At 60.3% G+C, this 19558-nt stretch overlaps 1 protein-coding gene across 3 annotated transcripts; it reads right to left on the bottom strand.

Annotated features, from left to right (window-relative positions):
* Window positions 1–735: 735 nt before the first annotated feature.
* RBBP8NL (RBBP8 N-terminal like) lies at window positions 736–15585 on the bottom strand. Of its 3 annotated transcripts, XM_043883866.1 has the most exons (14): window positions 15502–15585; window positions 9180–9324; window positions 8093–8135; window positions 7453–7548; window positions 7035–7147; window positions 6392–6464; window positions 5942–6078; window positions 5721–5809; window positions 5296–5462; window positions 4040–4745; window positions 3665–3791; window positions 3150–3220; window positions 2931–3057; window positions 881–1369 (listed from the first exon to the last, which is right to left on the bottom strand). In XM_043883866.1, the coding sequence occupies exons 1-14, from the start codon at window positions 15517–15519 to the stop codon at window positions 1350–1352; spliced, it is 1932 nt and encodes a 643-aa protein (XP_043739801.1). In that variant the 5' UTR covers window positions 15520–15585; the 3' UTR covers window positions 881–1349. The 3 variants fall into 3 exon arrangements, with proteins under 3 accessions (XP_043739799.1, XP_043739800.1, XP_043739801.1); XM_043883864.1 differs by lacking the exon at window positions 2931–3057 and having other exon boundaries at window positions 736–1369; XM_043883865.1 differs by lacking the exon at window positions 2931–3057 and having other exon boundaries at window positions 736–1369; window positions 5948–6078.
* Window positions 15586–19558: the final 3973 nt, after the last annotated feature.

Here is a 19558-nt window from a genome sequence, read left to right as displayed (position 1 = left end):
AGGGAACGTCACTGCGCTGGGTCTGCCTGGAGGCTGGGGACTGGGCACTCGGCATGAAATTTGCCACACAGCTCTGTGAATGCTCCCCACGCAATGTGCCACACATGGCACACAAATTTCTCTCTGTTAGCGAGGAGAAGCTGGGGTCAACATTGACGGGTTAGGGCCCTGCTGGCCCGCTGTTCTAGTAGGAGGGCCCTGGCAGGTGGAGGGGGCGGGATCCACAAGCTGGTGGCTAATAGTTACACTGATGTCAGATGAGGAAGATAAAGGGGGATGGGAAGATGGAGGGCTGTCATCTGCTTGTTGACCCTCAGCTCCAAAACCATGCTATCTGCAGCTGGATAATGGGGCTGGGCTCTGGGGTGGTCTCTCTTCTGCCAGCTGGCACCATGTTAAGCTTTGAGGTTGCTGCAGAGATAGCGGGGGGCGGGGGGCAGAACATGGTCTTCCTGGTTCTGTGCGGGGCGGTGTCCTGGATGAGCTGCCCTGTGGTCGTGCAGAGGGCTGACGGTTCAGTGGCGGGTGTGGGGCCAGGGACATGGAAGTGTCAGTGAGGAGGGGGTCTGCGTGGCTCCTGGTGCACATTCTGTTCCTGAAGTCCTCGGCAGAGGCTCAGCACACAGGGCTGGTTTGGATCCTGCCCTTCAGACTCCCCATCCCTGGACACTCAAGAGTCACCCACCCGGGGAAGGTGGAGGCCTGGCTGAACCCAAACCCTGCCAGCTGCACACGTCATCCTTCCTTACACTTTATTCTCCCCATGCCCTGGGACCCCTTCTCTGCAGAGGCGCTGCACTGCTGCCTGCCGGCCTTCTTAGCCCTCACCAGGCAGCACACTTGTGGGACCCCTCAAGGGGGCGCCCGAGACCACTGCTTGGAGCTCGACACCCCATCTGGAATGGGTAGCGAGGCATGCAGTCCCTGGGTCCAGGGTAGTAGTCTGGGTAGAGTCTGGGTTGGTGGGAGGAGGGGCACTGCTCAGTAGGGCCTGCCCGTGCAAAGCAGGGCTGGGGGCGGGGCTTGGCTGGAGCTTGAGCCATGCCGGTCTCCCAGGACCCCGCTCCCCACAGGGGAGCAGATGCTGGGGTAAGAGTGGTGGTTAAGATCATTTCCGAGATGGAGGGGTTCAAAGGCCAGTCATCTTGGCCTTCACACCCCCATGGATGTGGCAGGACCCAGTCCACTACCCCACTCCTGGGGCCGTCTGCTTGGCTGGTGGTGGGGGCTGTCCTGGCTGCGGGCAATCAGTAGGGTGGGGTTCATGACTGGGCAGGCTGGGATGCCCCGGTCTTTTCCCAGGTGCTGGTGCTGGGTGAGTGGCTCCTGGCTCCCTGGTTCCTCCTTCCTCAGGTCGGCTTCTTGGAGGCTGGGGGAAGTGGACCAATGTTAAGCTGGGAGGCACGGTAGTAACCTTGTGTGTCCTCTCTTGCGGGGACACTGGGCTTTTGCCCAGGGACTTGTGGGCAGTTTCTGGGAACACAGGAGCCCACACTGGCAGTTGACCTGCTCCTGATGGCAGCGGATGCTGGACAGGGCGACCTGATTGGAGGGAAGCCTTGGGAATTTGGTAGAAAGTGTGTGACCCTGGAATCTGCCTGGCCCTGGGGCCTCCCCTGCTGCCTTGCAGAGGGTCTGGGGCATCTGGATAAGCTGAGCTCACTGGGAAATGTTCTCAGAACACCTGGGATGTTGGCAGGTGCTTCCATGGGCCTGCCTCTGGGGTCACAGAGAAGGGACATATGGTTCCTGGCACCCTTGCAGGTGAAACCTACACGATGCTGAGCTTCAGGTGTGCCTCTGATGCGGAACCAGCTCTGGTTCTGGGTCAGATGGATCAGGTTGGCATCCTGACCCCGCGTACCACCTCTGTGACCCTGGGAAAGTTACCCCACCCTGAGCCCCCACTTTGCCATCTATGAGACAGTGATGGCTGATCCCCGGGCAGGCCCACGAGGCCCAAAGGCAGTAACGACTGGACGCTTCTTGAGCCTCTCTCTGTATGGGCACACAACACAAGGATGCTATTCTCACTTATCACCTGTGAGGTGCTGAGGGTATGGGTGCCATGGTCTGGGTGGGTGGGCAAGGGGGTGGCTTGACTCCATGTGGACGGTGGGGGCAGATGCAGTGTACCCCTGTGAACCGTGCCTGCCAGGATGGCTTCCGAAAATGCCCAGCTGGCTATGCTGTGAGGTCATACCAGCATGCTGGCCTCCTCTAGCGCTTGCCTGACAAACACAGGCTGCAGTCACCTTCCCGGCAACAATGGTGCATTGTGGCAGCTATGGCCCAGCCTGCAACACGGACCTGCCTGGACAAACACCAGGCGGCGTGCAGTATCAGCTCAGGTGTTCAAAGGCTCTCACGGGCGCCTGGAGACCTGGCCCAAGCTGCCACTGTGGCCGGAGCAGGAAGTGGGAGCTGTCCTTATACCGTCGACCTGGGTGGAGGGGGAGTCCACAGGCACCACCCTTGGCAAACGGGAGAGCAGCCCCCAGCCCCCCATCGAGAACAAACACACTCACGCCCAGGAGGCAGCACCCTCTGCTGGGTCTCCTCCTCAGAAGTGGACAAGGTGGTCCAGGAGAGCTTGCCCCCTCCCAGGTGGGGCTGTGAGAGGGGAGGGGTCTAGGACCACCAGGCCTGGGACTGCTTGTGGCCCAGGATGCCCCGTCTCCCCTGAAGATGACACGACTATCCTTGCCTGTGTCCCACTACTGTCTCATATCAGCCATGGTATTGCCCCCTTTCCAGAGGGAGACAGGCTTGGGGTGAAGGGACCAGCCCAGCGAGGAGGAAGTGGACGCAGTGTCTGCCCAGGCCTGACCTGGGTCCTCTTACAAGACTGCTCTGGGAGCAGCTCCAAGTAGTCAGAAGGGCTGGGGGCATTGGTGCTACAACGGCCCTGCCTCCACCCGGGGGCCTACCTTTGCTCCAGGGGTCGGAGGCCCGCTTCCTCTTCTGCGGGCCCCGTCCACACTCCTTGTTGCAAATGCACCCGGGTCCCTCCCCTGGCGAGCTCTGTGTGGCCTCCGCCCTGGTGCTTAGGCCCATCTGAGGGGTGGGGGTGTGGTCATGGTGAGGATCCCCCAAGCCTGGGGCAGCCAGGGTGCCACCACCCCACCCCAGTGTACGGCTGTACTGACCTCACTGTCCGAGGTGTCTGGCTCGTCCAGCTCATCCGACGCCGGCTGTTGTCCTTGGGCTTTGCTGAGCTCTGCAGGACGCAGGGTGTGGGTCAGGCCAGGATGGTGGCCTGGGCATCTAGTAGAAGCCTAGGCCCCTAACCTACCAGGCTGGGATCAGTGGCAACACCTCTGAAGCTGGGGCAACTGAGGCACCGAGAGCCCGAGTAACCTGCCCTGGGGTGGAGTCCAAGCCCAAAGTATCCTGCACTCCTGCAATGACCCCACCCACTGGGGTGCCCCTGGCTTGGTTGCTGGGTGACAGGGAACTCATCACCTGCCCTGAAGCCCCAGTTGCTAGGATGCCCTCCATTCACTTCCTGTGGTCAGAAACGTGCCTTCCCTGGGCCCCTCACTCCACTCTGGGTCTGGAGGTGGGGAACCAAATCTGAGACCAGAGTTTGTTGGGTCAGGCCCTCCCCGCTCACGGTGGTTCCATTTCCACTGTGGAACACTTCCTGTGTTCACATCCTCACCTGCGTGGCCATCTCCACCAGGCCTTGGTGGGTAGGGGGGCAGTTTAGGCCTCCCTCTGTCCTCCTCTCCTGGCCCACTTGGAGAGGGCAGGCTGAGGTGAGGCCCTGGGGCAGAGTAGGGGGCGTCCTGGCGAGAAGGAAGAGACTTGAGCTCATGTAAGGCAACTTCCCTCCCCCTCCCCCACCCGGCCTCGGGCACAGCCTGCGGGGGCCCTGGACAGGGCGGGGCTGGAGGGTCAGCTGACTCCCCGTGGCTTGTGACCTGGGCAGCAGGCTTTCCCTCGGGAACTGGCTGGTGGAGCAGAGAGGGCAGCCCGGGGCTCAGGTGCTCTGGGTGGGATACACGGAGCCCAGGAATGGGGCTTGGTCGCTCACCGGGGAAGGTGGATGCTCTTTTGCCTCTGGCTCTCTGGCTTCCTGGGTGCCATTGCTGAGTCTCTGGGCTCCACACTGGGCAGGTGGTCCCACTCCCTGGGGTGGCTCAGGGCTGGGCGTGGGGGCCCGTGGGGGGCTGAGTGACCCTGACTGGTTGGCAGGCTTGGGGGCACTGGCCCGGCACCGACCTCGCTCTGAGAGGTCCAGGGGCTTGTCTGGGACATAGTCCTGTGTGGTCGTGCCCTCCTTCCCCTGGGGGCTGCCCGGGCCTGCAGGCTGTGGGTGCCTCCCTTTGGGCAGGGCTGCCCTGGCCGCCTCACCCTCAGGACCCTCGGAGTCTGAGTCTGCTGGTGGGGAGGGTGGCATCCCTTTGGGCCCCTGAGGGCCCCTCAGCCGGGCACTGCCCACCCTGCCCTGTGCCTGCAGCTGCTGGGCCAGGAGCATGTGTAGTGCGCCTTCCAGCCGTGGGTTCCGCATGCCCGCCAGGGCGCCTGGCAGGCCCAGCAGGCCTGAGGGCTCCTCCCAGACCTCCGCCTCCCCAGCCTTGAGGCCCTGGGACTGGGGGCCGCTGGGGGCTGTGGTGGGGGCCGGGGGGCTGCCAAGGTGCAGAGTTAGGTGGCGGTTCAGGAGGCAGAGGCGGTCGGCCTGGAGGGAGTGCTTCAGGGACTCGCAGGTCTTGGCAGAGGTCCGAGAGGCCTGCAGGAAGCTGTGGGCAAGGAGAAGCCTGGTGACTGTGGGGCATGGTCAGCCCCACTTCACAGGGAGGACTGGGGGCCCTAGGGGTGAGGCGGGTGCCCACGTGACATGGTGGGCAGTGGGGAGGGGAGTGCCCAGGCCCCTGGGGATTGGGTGCCTGGTTTCAGAGTTGACATGGGGCCTGGGGGTCAGAGGAGGCACCCAGCCACTAAGGCCTCTCCCCCTTCTGGGCGTCAGCTGCCTGCCCAGTCCCCTGGAGCACCCTGCCCACCTGGGTACCCACCACAACCCCACCCCTACTCTCCTCAGACCATGATGAGAGGGGTGCCCAGTCCCAATCTCCTCTGTCCACGAATCCCCACCCCACCCTGGCAGTTCAGATGTCCACGTGGGAACCATGCTGCAGGCAGGGGGAAGCCAAGCCAGGGAGAGCAGGTCTCCTGAAGGGACAAAGCGAGGGACTTCCTGCTGCTGGCCCCTGCCTTAAAGCTGGGACCAGAGGAGGAGACTGGCTGCCCAGCTGAGGCAGCTCCTGGTGGTGGCAGAGGGCAGGTGCTCACCTGTCCAGAGGGAGGCTGTGCTCGCCAGGTGGGCTGGGTGGGCTATTCCTGGTGGGTGGCAGTGGGGGCGTCCCATTGGTGGAGCCCTGGTCGGCGGAGCAGGCCCGGGACCCTGGCCGCACCACGGCGATGGTCCCGTGCAGCTGGTTGGAGATGCGCTGGGGGTTCTGCACGGGGTGGGCGGGTCAGCCTGGGTGGGCTCGGCTGCTACCCTCTGCCCTTTTCTCTGTGCGACTTTGGGCAGGCCACCCACCCACTCTGAGCCTCGCTTCCACCCTCGTCTCATGGAGCTCAGGACTCCCTGCTTGGCACGAGGACGGGCACGTGCCATGTGCATGGCACACAGCAAGGCTGACAGTTCTGGCCTCCTCCTTGGGCTGCCCGGGAAGAGGGAGGAGTGGGCTCAGGGGTTCGGGGTCCCTCACCATCACCATGTCCGGGGTCCGTGCCTCAGGCAGATTGGGACTTGGGGAGATTTTGGCCATTGGAGATGTCCCGTACACCCCCGGCCTTTCTGTGGGAGGAGGGACAGAGGGCAGGATGGTTGGGAGGGGTTGAGAGGGGTCAGCTCAGCCCACGGCCCGAGGGCTCCCTGGTCCCAGGCTGCTCAGCCTCCCTTGCCCCCACACCCCCCTCTCCTGTGGACCTGCACCTGCGTGGTCATCCTCCGTCTCCTCGTGGCCTCCCAGTGGTTTCTCAGTGACGGCCTTCCGGGCGCCCAGGGAGGGGAGCAGCAGGGGTGACGGGGGCTCCGAGGCGCCCTCCCTGAGCTGGGGCTTGGGCCTGTCCCCAGTGGGAGGCAAAGATGAGGCAGGTGAGGGGGCAGCATCCCAGAGATGATCAGAAAGGCCAGGGTGCCCTCCTGGGGGCCAAGCCGCCTGTGCGGGAGACCCAGGTGACCAGGAAAGACATCATCGTGGGCTCACACCCATGTCTGGGGGTGGCCCAAGTGCCAGAGCTGCCATGGGTGCTGTGGCCCAGCTCTGTTTTCGGGGTGTCTTGTGCCTGCAGACCAGGGGAGGTTGCTATCTGTCCCAGGGTGCTGGCCTGTGAGACCCCTCCCCCTGCACCAGTGCCTGGGGCTCCCCCCACTCACCCTGGGCCCTGAAGCCGCTTCACTTCCTCCTTCAAGGCATCATTTTCCTCCTGCAGCCGCGTCAGCTCAGTGGCTGCAGAAGGCACTGATTAGGAAGGACTTGGGGCAGGGAAGGGCGGGTGGGGACCTCACGACCCTGGGAGTCCCCCTGTCCTGGCCCAACTGGGACTCCAGCACTTGGCTCGGGGCCTGGCATACAGTAGGTGCCCCATAGATGCTTGCTGCCTGAGTGGGTGGGTGGATGTTGAGTGAGCAGAACCAGCCTGGAGGCCATGAAAAGGGATGGCACTCCCCAGTTCCCAGGGACCCCCCCCAGCCAAAGGAAAGGGGCTTGTGCTCATCAGCAGGCCGCATGGAACCCAGCTCTCTGCGGGACCCTCCTCATCCTTAGAAGGAGGGAGCTGAGGCCCTGAGAGGACAGGGATGCCCCGGCCTGGTGACTGTGCAGCAGGTGGCCTGTGGGGGTCAGCGGGGGGCTTTGCACCATCTGTCTGTGAGTTGCGGTGCGGATGTCCCTCCTGACAGTGCAGGCCTGGATCACCTCCTCCCCTTTCCCCGAGACCCCTCGTTGGGCTGAGCAGGTGGGGGGTCGCCGCCCCCCACAGGAAGATGGGGTGCAGGACGCGGGGCAGGGGGTGCTCACTGAGGAGGAAGACGTGCTGCAGGTTCTGGAGGAGGGAGCTCTCGAACTCTTGCTGCTTCTTCCTGGCCAGCTCCTGGGTGACCATGCAGCGGTCACACAGCCCAGCCCGCAGCCTGTGGGGCGAGGAGGGATGGCGAGGGGCCGCTCTGAGAGGGAGGGGCTGGGATACCCCACCCCCCGCCCCACTCCCAGGACCTGCCCTGCCTTTCCCCACTGCGTTGCCCACCCCGTGGGCTCAGCACACCACATGCTATTGAGTTTGGGAAGGAACCTTGAAAAATGCAGTTTACTTAAGGCTCTGAGAAGTCCTGCAGTGGCGGAGTTGACTCCAGAGCATCCCAGACTCATTCTCCACAGAACGCTCTGGTCTTCCCTCTGCTCCTGCCCCCATCATGAGTGGGGTGTGAGGTGACCCCACCTGTTCTCCAGCACCCGCAGGTTCTCCTTCAGCACCTTCTGCTGCTCCCTGAGCTGGTGGTTCTTGGCACAGAGCTCCTCCACCCTCTGGGCATCCCTGTGGGGGATGATCTGAAGTTGGGGGTCTGCTCTACCCAGAAAGCCCTCCGCTACCCACTAGCCTCTCCCTGGCCACCAGCCTAGGACTTCCTTGAGACTTAGGGCCTTGCAAGGGCTATGCCAGCTCGCCCAAGCGTGAGCATGTACAGCCACCTTGAGGACTCTCTCATCCCCGTGCCACCTGGCAGAGTTCTGTGAAGTGGGGACCTGGGGAGTCTGCCTGTGGGTCTCCAGGACTCATGAGGAGTCCCCCTGTTGACAGTTATCAGTCCCAGATGTGCCCTGCATGGATACTCCTTGCCCAACCCTTTGGAGGGTCCCTGTTCACTCTGTTGGGCTCAGACTTTCCAGCCCCGCTCCTCCAGCTCCTGGAAGCATGACCTTGGACCAGCCTCCCCCTACCCACTATGCTGAGCTTCAGTTTCTCCTGTATCACTGCTGGTAGCAGTGTCAGGGCTCTGGGGCTGCAGGGGAAGAGGGGGAGATGAGCTCTGGGAGTCACTGCCCTTCCAGTCTCCTGGGCCAGGCCTGTCCTCACTCACCGGCACCTCTCTGAGTTCAGTTCCAGAAGCTTGTTCTGCAGGCCTGAGGAGTGAGGAAAGGGGCAGAGGTCAGGCCCAGCCGGGCTGCCATCTCTACATGGAGCTGGGGTGTTTCCTGTCCCTGGTTGTCTGGCAGAGCCCTCTCCAGACGCCCGCCACTTGCCTGGGTCCCTGCACGGACTCCCTGAGGTCACCCCCTTGAAGGGCTCCCAGTCTGTGTCTGCCGCCAGCTTCTGCTCAGTCTCCTGGCTGCCTGGGACCCCGGTCTGGGCCCAGCCTCTCTCCTCCCTTGTCTCTGGCTCTGGTGTCAGTTGAGGATGGGTCCCGGATGCTGGGAGTCAGCAGTTACCCAGCCAAGGCCCGGGAGGGATGCTTTTTGGGTGCTGCCAATGGGCCCCCAAGGGAGACCCCAGCAGAGCCCCTCCTCCCCTCCCTATCATGGTCTGGCTTGGGCCCTAGGCTAGCCCAAGCAGTTCCTGCCTCTCTGGGTCTCTGGGCCTTTGGTGTGGGGGGCAGGTGAGGACTCTCAGAAAAGTCAGGGGAGGGTCTGGCCCAGGCGCTGGGGGAGTGAATGGAGCAGGTGGCTGCAGTCCTGTTGCTGGTGGGGAAATTGGATAGACATGCATGCCAGGGCAGAGCTTAGCCTGGGGTTCTGGAAGCGGCAGAGGGATTTTAGCTCAGCACCCAGAAGGCTCCAGACAAGCCTCCAGAGCCTTGGGCTCCACTCCTACGAGGAAAGAAGGTGACCTCCCTTCTGGGGGACATGGAGGCCCCCACCTTGGGCAAGGGGCTGGTCTTGGCTGTAGTGTCTTGGCTCTCTGCGGCCAGGCTGGTCTTTTCTTTCTGTTCTGATGTGAGCTGACCATTTGGGGACCACCCCTTCAGGGCTGCACTTGGGTGTTGATCTAAGGCTGGGTGCCTGGCCACTATGCAGCTCTGGGCTCTGGGTCAGGACTCCCTTTCTGGGCCTGGAAGGCGTGGTCCTGGTTTTGGTGAGAATTTGAGGCAACATGTGGGAGTCCCCTGGCCTGACCTTGACCCTTAGACTGCTGTCTGGCTGAAAGTTTGTCCTCCCCAAGGTACTCACCCATGACCTCATTCTCGTGGACTTCCTTCAGTCTATTTAGTGATTCTGTGAAGCTCTCCATGGCTCCCGTGGCCCTGGCCCTGGGTCCTCTGTGCTCCAGGTGTGGGGACGGCCCCTTGGCCTCTACTGCCCCTCTGTTTCCAGCCTGTGGAGTAGGAAGCAGGAGTACAGTCACATTAGCTCAGGAGGGATCTGTGGGCTGCCGGGTGCAGGAGGCAGGTGTGGGAGTCCTGTCTTGTGACCACCCACTGGGTCATGTCCACACCTGAGGGGGGCATGTATGTCCCTCCTGTAGGGACTTCTCACTTCATCTCAACTCCCTAATCCAGTCTTCACAGCAAAGCAGATGGCCTGAGGGGACCAGCTCCCACTTGATGCTGGCGCCACAAGGGTGCATGTGACCTGTGATGAGGCCCCAGACTGGAGATGTCCATGCCGGCCGACAGCTGGCGGGTCAGTAAGCCAGGATGTGTTCAGCCTGGAAAGCTCTCTCAGTAGGGTCCAGGTTCCTGCAGTGGCATGGATGGCCCCATGGGGCCACAGTGGAGACTTCGGGGGTCGGCTGGCTATTTTCTCTGCCGGAACTGGTGACTGTGCCCTGGCAGAAGTCCACCTAACTGCCCCTCATGGCCTGGGCCCGTTTTCCTGCCTGTGTTTCACCTCCATGAGGCATTTGTTAAAACTTAAAAGATTGTGGGATTGAGAACCCAAGCTGGGAGCTAGATAACCTTGCCCATCGTGTGACTGCTGGGAGCTCTGGCACCTCTGAGCAGCCCTTTCTTCCCTCTGGTAGTGGTGATGGGGCCTGTCTAATGGGCCTGGTGAACATGCCTCGGGATCCTGCAGGGTCCAGCTTGGAGCTGGGGGTGAGGCCGGGGCTCAGCCCAGCGGCAGCTTCCTTACTGTGGTGCCAGGCACCACCCTCCTCCAGGCGGGAGCCCCTCGGTCCTGGTGGCACATCTCTGGTGGTGGGTACCACCGGCTACCATTACCCTGTGGCACCATCTGTCACCCAGTGGGGGTCAGACCCACAGCTCATAGCCAGGTCAGCAGAGATGCCACCAGCCCAGACCCGTGCCATCACCTCCAAGCTGGGGGGAGGCAGCCCCTCTGGTCCCTCCTTGTTCTCAGCCTGAGGAGCCCAGGGGTCCGCTGGACCTCGAGAACAAGCGGCTGACTCCTGGTACACTGAGTCCTCTCCTCCCGGGGTCCTACACTGGGTGTTGGCAGCAGCTCGTGGTTTGCTCTCTGCACATGCCCAGAATATCACTCCCTCCTTCACAGAGCCTGCCTGGGCCCAGGCCACCAACCACTGCTGCAGTGCTCCACCACCCCCAGGAGGGCCTCTGCACAAACCCTGGAAACCTCTGCCCAAAGACCCCTTCGGCCTTGCCCGAAGGAGGGTTGTGGTCTTGCATTTCAGAGACTGGAGTGTTTGCAGCAGTAGTCTCCAAACTGGAAATCCTCCAATGCCTGCTGGTGAGTGTCCAGCAGTGGCAAGAGAGATGACGACCCAGGGCCATTACGGTTTGGTTCTGAGACACTGCAGAGTAGGGGCCAGACTGGGGAAGCCAGCGCACTGCGGGATTCATGCACAGGGAGTGTAGAAGAGGCACAGCTGCTCTAGGCTCTCTGAAGCTGGGTGGTGGGCACCCTGGCACTGGGATCACTAACTGAGGGGAGCAGGCCCTGTGACCCCAAGAGAAGCCAGGGGCCAGGGCAAGCACTATCCTGGAGCTTTCCAAGGGGACTTGACAGGGAGGCTGGCTCTCAGCCTGGTCCTCGAACCCCAGGCCCAGCAAGAGGACAGAGAATGGTCCTGTGTCTCACAGTGGCCACCAGAGCCCGTAGGCAGAGATGTGCTGGAGGGATGTAGTGACAGGAAGGTGGGGCTCCCCAAACTTTTTTTTAGACCTGCCTGGCCTCTGGGACACTCCCAAGAGATGGCCAGGGAAGGGGGGATCCCTGCTCACTGGCTGTGTGTTGGGTGGGTGAGGGCTCTGAGAATGAGGAGCTTGGCGGGGTTCCCCTCCTTGAGGCTGGGAGCCAGTGGCATATCCTGGCAGGTTAGGGAATAAGATGCTGAATTGCAGAGGCTGGGGGAGCCAGGGCTATAGTAGGAATACAAGGTAATCCGGCCCCACTTCCTGAGCCCATCTAACCCTGACCACGCTGCAAGGAGCCAACTTTCCAGATCGGGAAACTGAGGCCCAAAGACATCGAAGCATGCTCCTTGGCTGCCCAGTGGGAAGCAGGATTCGGGGCTTGACTTCTTCCTGGGGCTGAGGATGTGTTCTTGCCCGCTGTGGACCAGGGATGTGCTCCAGGTGGCCCTGCTCTGCTGGCTCTCCCATCTTCATCTTGTGGTGGGAGACGGGACTGCGGCAGGAGCTCTCCTCGGCTCAGGCTCCCTGCAGGGTGAGGTGGGCCAGCTGGGGAGGGCCAAGCCACTGTGCCTGAAATTCCACCCAGACCCGCCTGACAGGCCGTTCTTCCCCATCAGCGTCTGCCATGGGCCGTGGGCTGGGCCAACGCCCGTGAAGGAGCCGTCCCTGGGAGCCTGCGGTGCCCCAGGCCCTGGAGAGGCTGTGCGGACAGGCGCAGGTCTGAGCGAGAGGCCAACACTGTTCCTAATGACAGCGCTGTGGTGTGGAGCAGGGCAGGTAAAGGCCCAGACACCCTCCTCTGTCCCGGTACCCCAGGCTCTTCTCTATTCCAAACCGCCCAAAGGCCCCACCTGGCTGCCCCTCTGGGGTCTCTGATGGGCAGAGGGCAGCATGGACACAGACACGGGGTCAGGCAGGGGCAGCGCAGCTGGAGGGTGTTGTTCTGCTGGGAGCCCCACATCTCCCAGGGATGACCAGGGCTGTCCAGCCCCTGGTGACAGTGCCATGGGGGTGGTGTGGCTCCCCTGGACTGGCAGGTGACAGAGGGTGTTTGGCCAAGGAGAAGAGGACAGTCAGTCTCCTGGGGCAGTCCCAGCCCCCACTCTCTGAGTGCAGGGGGGAGGGGTAGGTCCAAGGAAGCAGCGGTAGGATGAGGAGGTGGGTCCGCAGCTGACAGGGGTTTGGTGGCTGTGGGCAGGAAGAACCTCGGCTGTAAAAGCGCATGTGGGGGCTTCCCTGGTAGCTCAGTGCGTAAGAATCTGCCTGCCAGTGCAGGAGACACGAGTTTGAGCCCTGGTCCGGGAAGATCTCACATGCTGTGGAGCAACTAAGCCCATGTGCCACAACTACTGAGTCTGTGCTCTAGAGTCTGGGAGCTACAACTACTGAAGCCCGCCTGCCTACAGCATGTGCTCCTCAAGAGAAGCCACTGCAATGAAAAGCTTGCACATCACAACTAGAGAGTAGCCCCATTTGCCAAAACTAGAGAAAAACCTGTGCAGTAGCAAAGACCCAGCGCAGACAAAAACAAGTAAATGAACATAAATAAGGTTATTTTTAAAAGGTGCATGTGGTCTCTGCCAGGGGGCGGTGGGCCAGCCCTCCCTGGGGGCCTCCGTGGTATTTGCCAGGTGTGCTGAGAGCCACTGAGGGGAGAGGGGCTCAGGGGCTCAGGGAACTCAAGGCAGGAGGGCTCCCCCCAGGCCTGGGGTGGGGGCTACAGTGCTGTCAGGAGGAGTGAGCAGGTTATGGGGTGGGGTCTTGGCTGCTGCCTCTGGGCCTGGGGGCCCTGGGCAATGGAGAGGGTGGCCCGAGTTGCCCGCTGCGGCGGGGGGCGGTGGGCGCTGGGAGCAGAGGCCTGAAGGCTGCTCCTCAAGGGCCCAGGGTCATGCCTACTCCTGCTCTGGACACCCAGGCTGGAAGGTCTCTGCTGGGTGGAGCCCCAGAAGCTGCAGGTGGCAGGGCAGGGCAGGGGTCAGGCACACTGCTGACCCCATGCACCTGCCACTCACCTGGGCAAGGTCAGCCTGCGCAGTGCACCCTGGCCTGCCTGGAGCCTTTGTGGACAGGACTAGTGCGTTCCCAGAGCCTGAGTCCCTCATCTGGGGTAACCGCGCCGCCAGCTCAGGTTGTTGTGGGTGTGTCCCACCAAATACATGTGTCTGGACGATGCCGTCCGGGTGAAGTGTGTACCCAGCCCAGGGCCTGGCATGCACTCAGCTAACTGCAGATGGAGACCCTGCATCCACTGCATGCAGCTGCCCGCCAGCCCCTCCCCTGCAGGTGGCCCTAGGGGTCCAGCAGGGCTCCTTATAGGAGCCCAAGTTCAAGTGCCACCAAGGCCCTCTACAGGAGGACAAGAACGCCCCTGAGTTCAGAGCAGAGTCTCAGATGCCAGCACTGATGACACACATTCGTGCCCCTCATGGACACTCAGGGTCCACTGGGTCTTGGTGGCCATGGCTCAGGGAAATGCCCCTGCCACCATGTACAGAGAAGGCCACCAGAGCCCCCGCTGTGGCCCCAGGCCGGGTGCTGCCCGCTGAGCCACAAAGCCTTGGTGGTGAGGTTCTTGCCTGGCTCCTGGGCCGGCCGGCAGGGCCCTGATCACTTTCTCTCATTGGGGCCTCTTCTCCAGCAGGCCCTGGGGTCCAGGAGCCCCAGGCCCCCAGTTCTGCGCCTGTTCTGCCATTGATCCATCCACCCACCTGTGAGTAACACAATGACAATGGTGCAGCAGTAACCACAGTGGTGGCCTTTGTTCCCCGAGCAGTCGCTCAGCCGAGTACCGGGCCAGGGCTCTATGCGCTGTGTGGTGTCTACAGCAGGCCCCCTACCACGTCCCAGGGTGATCCACGGATGCTCCGCCTGCCCGTCACCAAGGACCTCACGAGGCTGCGCACACCATCCAAGCCCTTTCCATGTCCTCCACACAGGTCTTTATGGAGCACCTGCTGTGTGCCCCGGCTCAGCCCACAGGTGATTGGAGCTCACCTTGCCTTCTGGCGCTCACTGTCCCATTCTACAGATTCAGGGACTGAGGTGCGAAGCAGGTCGGAGGCTCTGGTGGTGGCTCCCTGCGCCCCATGTGGTGAGGGAGAAGCCCCTTCTTCGGCCACCTTAGCTGAGTCTCTCTCCCACTGTGTCTCAGTGTCCCGGGCCGTGAAACGACGGCGGTGCCCTGGCCCAGCTCCTGGAGACTGAGGAGTCTGCACCACCTTGGGCGGCTGGGTCGCCTCCATGTGGCAGGTATCCAGTGCCCATTGACGGCAGGTGGTCAGGGGCCAGCCTGCCAGCCCCCACATCCAGGCGTCTGGCAGGAACGTCTCATGTAGTCAGTCCCTGGGCTCATGCTGCCTGTGGCGTGGCCATGACAGCCCTTACTTTGCAGATGAAGGATCTATGGCTCTGAAAGATGGCACTACTCCACAGTCACCAGCTCGCAAGGGACATGGCCAGTGCAGCCTCCTGCAACCTCCTGGGCCAGCTCAGATGGCAGGTCCTGAGAGGTGCCACTGCCTGGATGGTTTCTAGCATCGCCAGACACCTAGACCCGTGACACATGTGCATATGTATGTGATGCCCACACGTGCAGACACAACAGTATCCTAACAACATCCCAACAACTAGTGCACAACAGAGAAACGTGTGCACATGCGTGCACTCCCCTCACCGTGCATGTGGCACTCTGAAGGACGGGGGAAAGCTGCTTGCACGTGTGTGCGCATACTTGAGTATCGCATGTGCGTGTGCACACATGCACAGAGACACAAGGCAGGTGTGCGCTCGCTCAGCATGGCCGAGGTGTCGCTGGTGGCTCGGGTAACAGTGGGCCCTGCAACCTGATTCCTCAAGGATGGGCTGGCCCAGGGCCACTGCGACTTCTCAGCCGCCTCCCTGAGGCCTGGCAGGGGAGGCTGAGCAGGACCGAGGCCTGGGGGCCTTTTGTCACTGCTTCCCAGGGGACACCGAACTGAGGGCAGCTGATGTCCTACAGTGCCCAGCAGGGAGACGTGGCTGGCTGCACCGCACGCACTCCACCCCTCATTCCCTGGCTGCAGCCTGTCTGAGGATCCGGGTGGTGAGGCCGGACCAGGATGAAGTGCCAGGCCCCCGGCCTGTTCCCAGTGTCCCCAGACGACCCAGGGACTTCCCAGCACAGCAGTGCCAACCCCAGCCTTCCCAGCCTTGGCTCCCCCAGCCTGTCTGCCCAGGAAGCTCGCTGCAGCCTGTGTTCCCACTCAGTCCCCTGGACTGTGTGCCCCAGAGCTAGGGCTGCGGCCACCACCCCACCCTGGCCCCTCCTCCAGCCCCCACGAGCAGGGGCTGGGTCTCCACCTGGTAGCTAGCACCCCACAGTGACCCCAGATCTTGTGTACCTTCCCCTGCCCCCAACTACTGAAGCCGCTGGGGCCCTGGGGCCCCCAGGTACTCACATGGCCCCGTGTCCGCATCGACCTCCGGGGACCTCCGCTCTGCTCCGGGAAGCTCCCGCCTGAGAGATGGAAACCAGCACTATGAACTTGCTTGGGAACAAGACATAATTTTGGCCAAACCCGCTTGACAGGTTTTTGATTCCCCGGGCCAGGAGCAGAGAGGAGGCAGAGCCGGCCCAAAGCCACCCAACGGGTTCTGCCATCGCAAAGAAAGTGGCAGAACGGGTCGGGTCTGACCCTCACAGAGAGAGGATTGTTTCTCCATGATCTCTGCATGGCCTGGGCCTCTGGCTGGAGCCGGGCAGTTAGCAAGGAGAATCCAGAGCCTGGAAGTGGCTGTGAGGGGCAGGGCAGGGGCAGGTTGTGGGGGAGCTGGGGGAGGAAGGAACATTGTTACCTCGGGGTGGAGGACAGCAGCGAGCCTCTCCCCTGGCTCTCCTGGGCTGAGCTGTCCTGCCTCAGTTTCCTTGTCTGTAAATTGGGAATGATGACCACGGGCCTGCCTCTATTGGAGCTCTGGAGATGGAATTGTTAGGTAGTTAGAATAGGGAAAAAGAGTCCAAAATGGCCGTGGCTAAAAGACCTGGAAGGGAAAGCCCGCGAAAATAGAACAAAGAAAGGTCCGAGGACCAGAGTGAGAACCTCAGGTAAAACAAACAACGCTCCTGCCTAAGCCCAATTTACATAAGACAGGCCCAGGGACAGAGAAACATATAAAAAGAGGAGCCAAAGCCCTCTTCTCTCCATTTTTTTTGCTCCCTCCCTCTCCCCCGCGCGATAGGGCAATATTCTCTTCGCGTCTTGCGTCTTTGGATCGACGTGCCCTCACGCCTCAAAGATGGGTTTTCCTGCTATTATCTAAATAAATAGAGCTGTAACACTGAGCTGTAACACTGATTTATTTAAGAGCTATAACACGGTCTGTTTGAGACCTGAGAGGTATAACATGGTCTGTCCTCCCGAGAGCTGTGACCCGCCAGGGGGCTTTAATGTCCGTCACTCCAAATTTTTGTTGTGATGAGACGAAGAACCGAGGAGTGTGACATCTATGGTGCGGTGACTCGGATAAAACCTGGCTGAAACAACCTCCACGCGGAAGAGGCCAAGCACAGCAGGAGCCCAACTCAGCGAAGCTCCTGCGGTAGAAGCAGAACGTGAAAAAACCTCAACACAGGGGAAGGCCCGTCGTGCTGGAAACCGGGGCAGCGAAAACCAAACTCAGCAGAAAGCCCACGCGGCTCAGCCTCAGACTCCAGCAGACCTCCGGTTGAGGTAGGAGGTCCTCGCTCCTATGGCTGGAAGGACATGCCTAACAATTACAATCTCTCGTTTCTCGTTTCCTTGAACCCCCCGTGAACAGGCAGGCGGCAGTGGGCGCCAGAGGGACTCTGGAGAGGCTATTCTTCAGTATGTCCCAAAGGCACTACTGCTGAGCCCCAGTAGCGGTTACCCAAGCCGGCGGGGGTTCTCCTGTCCTTATTCTTTGTGCCAAAAATCAGGCCAATAAAAACTGAGCACCGGTCAGATATCTAGCAAATTTTCCAGTAGGCTATGAAGGGGATTCCTTGGCACATCTTTCCCACTGCTTTTTCCTCTTTTCCTTCAGCTCTTTCTCCTGGGACTCGAGCCCGACCAAAACCCAGGATATCCGGCTCAGGCTCTGAGGTCTTATTGCAAAAATTCAGTGAGAGACAAAGCGATAAGTGGGAGGTGGATTTGCTAAGATTCAGAGAGAAGCGCCCATTCTACAGGGTACCGGCCATGGAATGTGGCCTAACTAAGTTTTGCGAGCAGGGCGAATTTATATGCTAATGAGTGGGAGGATCATCCCAGCCATTGGCTTACAGATTGGGGATTAAAGTTTGCTCGATTGGACCCAATTGACTTTAATCGGTTTACATTATGCTCTGGTGCTGTGTCATTCTTCCAAAGGTTGTGCTCTGCCCCCCTTCCTTCCTGTTTCATGCTCCTTTCCTCAGCCCCATCCGGGCCCACAATGTTGCCTCTACAATCTACTAGGGGGATAACCAGAAAATAGCTGGCCTTGGGAGGGAAGAACTGTATAACATCCAACCCCTTAGTCCTACCTGGCATTGGTCACACTGGAGATCTTGGGGACGCCCAAACTCCAGTCCGGGGGTCCCAGGAGGTCATCACGCCTTGACCTGCCTAGGGATCTGGTCCTCGAAAGGTTGTCACGCCTCAGCCTTTCGGGGATCCGCTAGTCCCAAGGGTCCCAGGAGGTGGTCACGCCTCGACCTGCCCAGGGGCTCAATTCTGGGAGGCTGTCACGCCTCGACCTGCCCGGAGATTCGATCTCTAGGAGGCTGTCACATCTCAGTCTGCCTGGAGATCTGCATCCTGACCCGGGGACACACCTGGCTCTCAGGTTTCCACAGTACTAGGTAGGATGAGCTTACATCATGGTATCTTCCCATCCACAGTGGACAAACTAGCAATGAGTTACAACCCCTTAATTCTACCCAGCACTGGTCACGCTGGAGACCTTGGGGATGCCCAAACTGCAGCCCGGGGGTCCCAGGAGGCCATCACGCCTTGACCTGCCTAGGGATCTGGTCCTTGAAAGGCTGTCACGCCTCAGCCTGCCTGGAGATCTGCATCCTGACCCAGGGACGCCTGGCTCTCAGGTTGCGACAGTACTGGGTAGGATAAGCTTCAAAAAGCCTATTAGTTTTTTTCTTTTCCTTTTCCTCCCTAACATGACTGTTTTTCAGATGGGAAATAACCAATCCACTTTCCGGCAGACGCCCTTGAGATGCATCCTTGACAACTGGAAGCTGTTCGATCCTCTAACTCTGAGGAAGAGTCGTTAAAATTCTTTTGTGCCACTGCGTGACCACGGTATCCACTGGGGGACGAGGAACACTGGCCCGAGGATGGGACTTTAAATTACAATACCATCCTGCAATTAGAATTATTCTGCAAAAGACAAGGGAAATGGACAGAGATCCCCTATGTCCAAATTTTCTTCAGACTGAGAGATATGAAGGAACTCTGTCTTAAGTATGGGATTGTTGTACGCCCTAAAAGGGAGCCCACTAGGCAAACGGTGTTAGGCAAAGGCAACCAAGAGAAGGACCCCCCCCCCCCGCCCCCATGAAGGCTCACCTCCCACAGCTCCCTAGTTGCCTGGTGCTTCTTCCTTGTATCCAAGCATGCCCCCATATCCGGGAGCACCCCCCTCCACAAAAGCCAGCTCGAGTATGTCCCTTAGTTGAAACTGGAGGAGAATTTGGACCAACCCAAGTCCATAAACCCTTCTCCCTCTTAGAACTAAGACAAATCAAACAAGACCTGGGAAGCTATACAGATGACCCAGGAAAATACATAGATATGTTCCAACATATTACCTTGGCCTTTGACCTGACATGGAAGGACATCATGGTCATATTTAGTCAAACTTTATCTGACCCTGAACATACTAGGGTCTTAAAAGAAGCCCGGAGGTATGCAAGAGGGCTTCACATGTCAAGCGATAGATACCCAGTAGGGGAAACTGCAGTCCCCTCCTCCGATCCTAACTGGAATTATAATGACCCTGAGCACATCTGGGGAAGAGATCATTTTCTAATCTGTGTAAAGGCAAGACTGAAAGCAGCTCAGCAAAAAGTAATCAGCTATGCCCAGGTCTCAGCAATAACTCAGGAGTCCAATGAGAACCCCATTGCCTTTCTGGAAAGGCTAATAGAGGCCCTCCAAAAGTTTACCAATTTGGACTTAGGCTCTTACGAAGGACAGGTGATTTTAAAGGACAAATTCCTGTCCCAATGGGCATCAGATATCAGAATTAAGTTACAACAACTACAGCAGCAGGACTCTGCTGCCTCTCTAGATGAGATGATCCAGACAGCCACCAATACTTTTTATAACGGAGAACAGGAGAAAGAGGCCAAGGCCCAGGAGAGGGAGAGAAGGAAAGAGACAAGGCATGCCCAGATGCTGGCCGCCCTCCAGGGAAGCCCTATGGCACACCCCGAGCCCTTGAATGACAAGACACGAGGCAAATGCCTAATCTGTAGACAGGCGGGGCATTGGG

This window comes from Cervus elaphus, chromosome 23 (assembly GCF_910594005.1).
Source record: "Cervus elaphus chromosome 23, mCerEla1.1, whole genome shotgun sequence".
NCBI lineage: Eukaryota > Metazoa > Chordata > Mammalia > Artiodactyla > Cervidae > Cervus > Cervus elaphus.
This window is presented reverse-complemented; position numbering and strand designations above follow the sequence as displayed.